Source organism: Otolemur garnettii, unplaced genomic scaffold, assembly GCF_000181295.1.
Source record: "Otolemur garnettii isolate 467f Iridium unplaced genomic scaffold, OtoGar3 scaffold00112, whole genome shotgun sequence".
Taxonomy (NCBI): Eukaryota; Metazoa; Chordata; class Mammalia; order Primates; family Galagidae; genus Otolemur; species Otolemur garnettii.
In genome coordinates, this window is record NW_003852507.1 from 3,631,412 (window position 1) to 3,632,341 (window position 930).

The 930-nt window shown below is 44.0% G+C and overlaps 1 protein-coding gene across 1 annotated transcript in view; it reads right to left on the minus strand.

The window, feature by feature from the left end:
• Nucleotides 1-175: 175 nt before the first annotated feature.
• The window catches only part of COPRS (coordinator of PRMT5 and differentiation stimulator), a gene marked incomplete at its 5' end in the record, with an annotated part of 4,950 nt that continues 4,195 nt past the window's right edge, over nt 176-930 (minus strand). The window contains one exon of the mRNA XM_023517522.1: nt 176-600. Within this exon, the coding sequence (XP_023373290.1) occupies nt 431-600 (170 nt within the window). The remainder of the gene's footprint in view (nt 601-930) is intronic.

Sequence of the window (930 nt, forward strand, 5' to 3'; positions counted from 1 at the left end):
TCCTGGATTCTAATCTCTGGCCAGATCTACAGAAACAAACCTATGTTTGTTTTTTTGCTTTTATGGAGGAATTTTTAGGCTCTAAGTGATTGCATCCTTATGATGTAATTCAGGGAGGACAAATGAAGGTGGAAAGCCTGGCTCAGAAGCATTCACTAAAATGAAGAAAAGGAGACTGATTTTTTTCTATCTTTATTTATAAAGAACACAACTCTCGACTCAGACACAAACACTCACACATTCCAAGGAAGAACCCTTTGAAAACAGCAGAACTGAGAACAGTGGGACCTTATGTAACACCAGTCTGTGTGCCCCAGACTCAGGGGTCACTGGGAACGTCTTCTCAGATATGACATCTCACCTCCAAGATGAGAAGAGGGACCAAGTTGGCCTGCAGGGCCCACCCACCCCAAGGCAGAGAGCTCCACCCTCAGTCTTCGGCATCATCAAACTGTCCTGTTTCAAAGACCATCTTGGAATAATGGGGTATCAGTGGAGGAGGATGGTGCCAACTGGGGTCATAGATCATGTCTCCTTGTGGGGCACAGCACACCCACGGCTTGACCTCTTGAGAAATGCTCCCCTGGATATCGTCGGCATCTGCAGTTTTAAAAGACAGATTAAAGAAGGGAGGAAGGAAGGTAAAAACAGCCAAAAAAAAAAGATTCTAGGGGGCACTTACTTTGTTTAAAAACACACACATATACAAGCACGCGCACATGTACACACACAAACACACACAGTCCTCCTTTCCTGAAGTTAGGCAAACGTTCTTCCTGAGCAACCCATAGCTGTGCTTCTCAGACAAGAGCTCTCAGCAGTGGGAAGGAAGCAGTCTGCTCAATTCACAGATAACATCGTTTCTATGTTACAATGAATGGGAAACATTATGGAGTCAAACTCAACATTTGCATATCCTTTTTTTTTTTT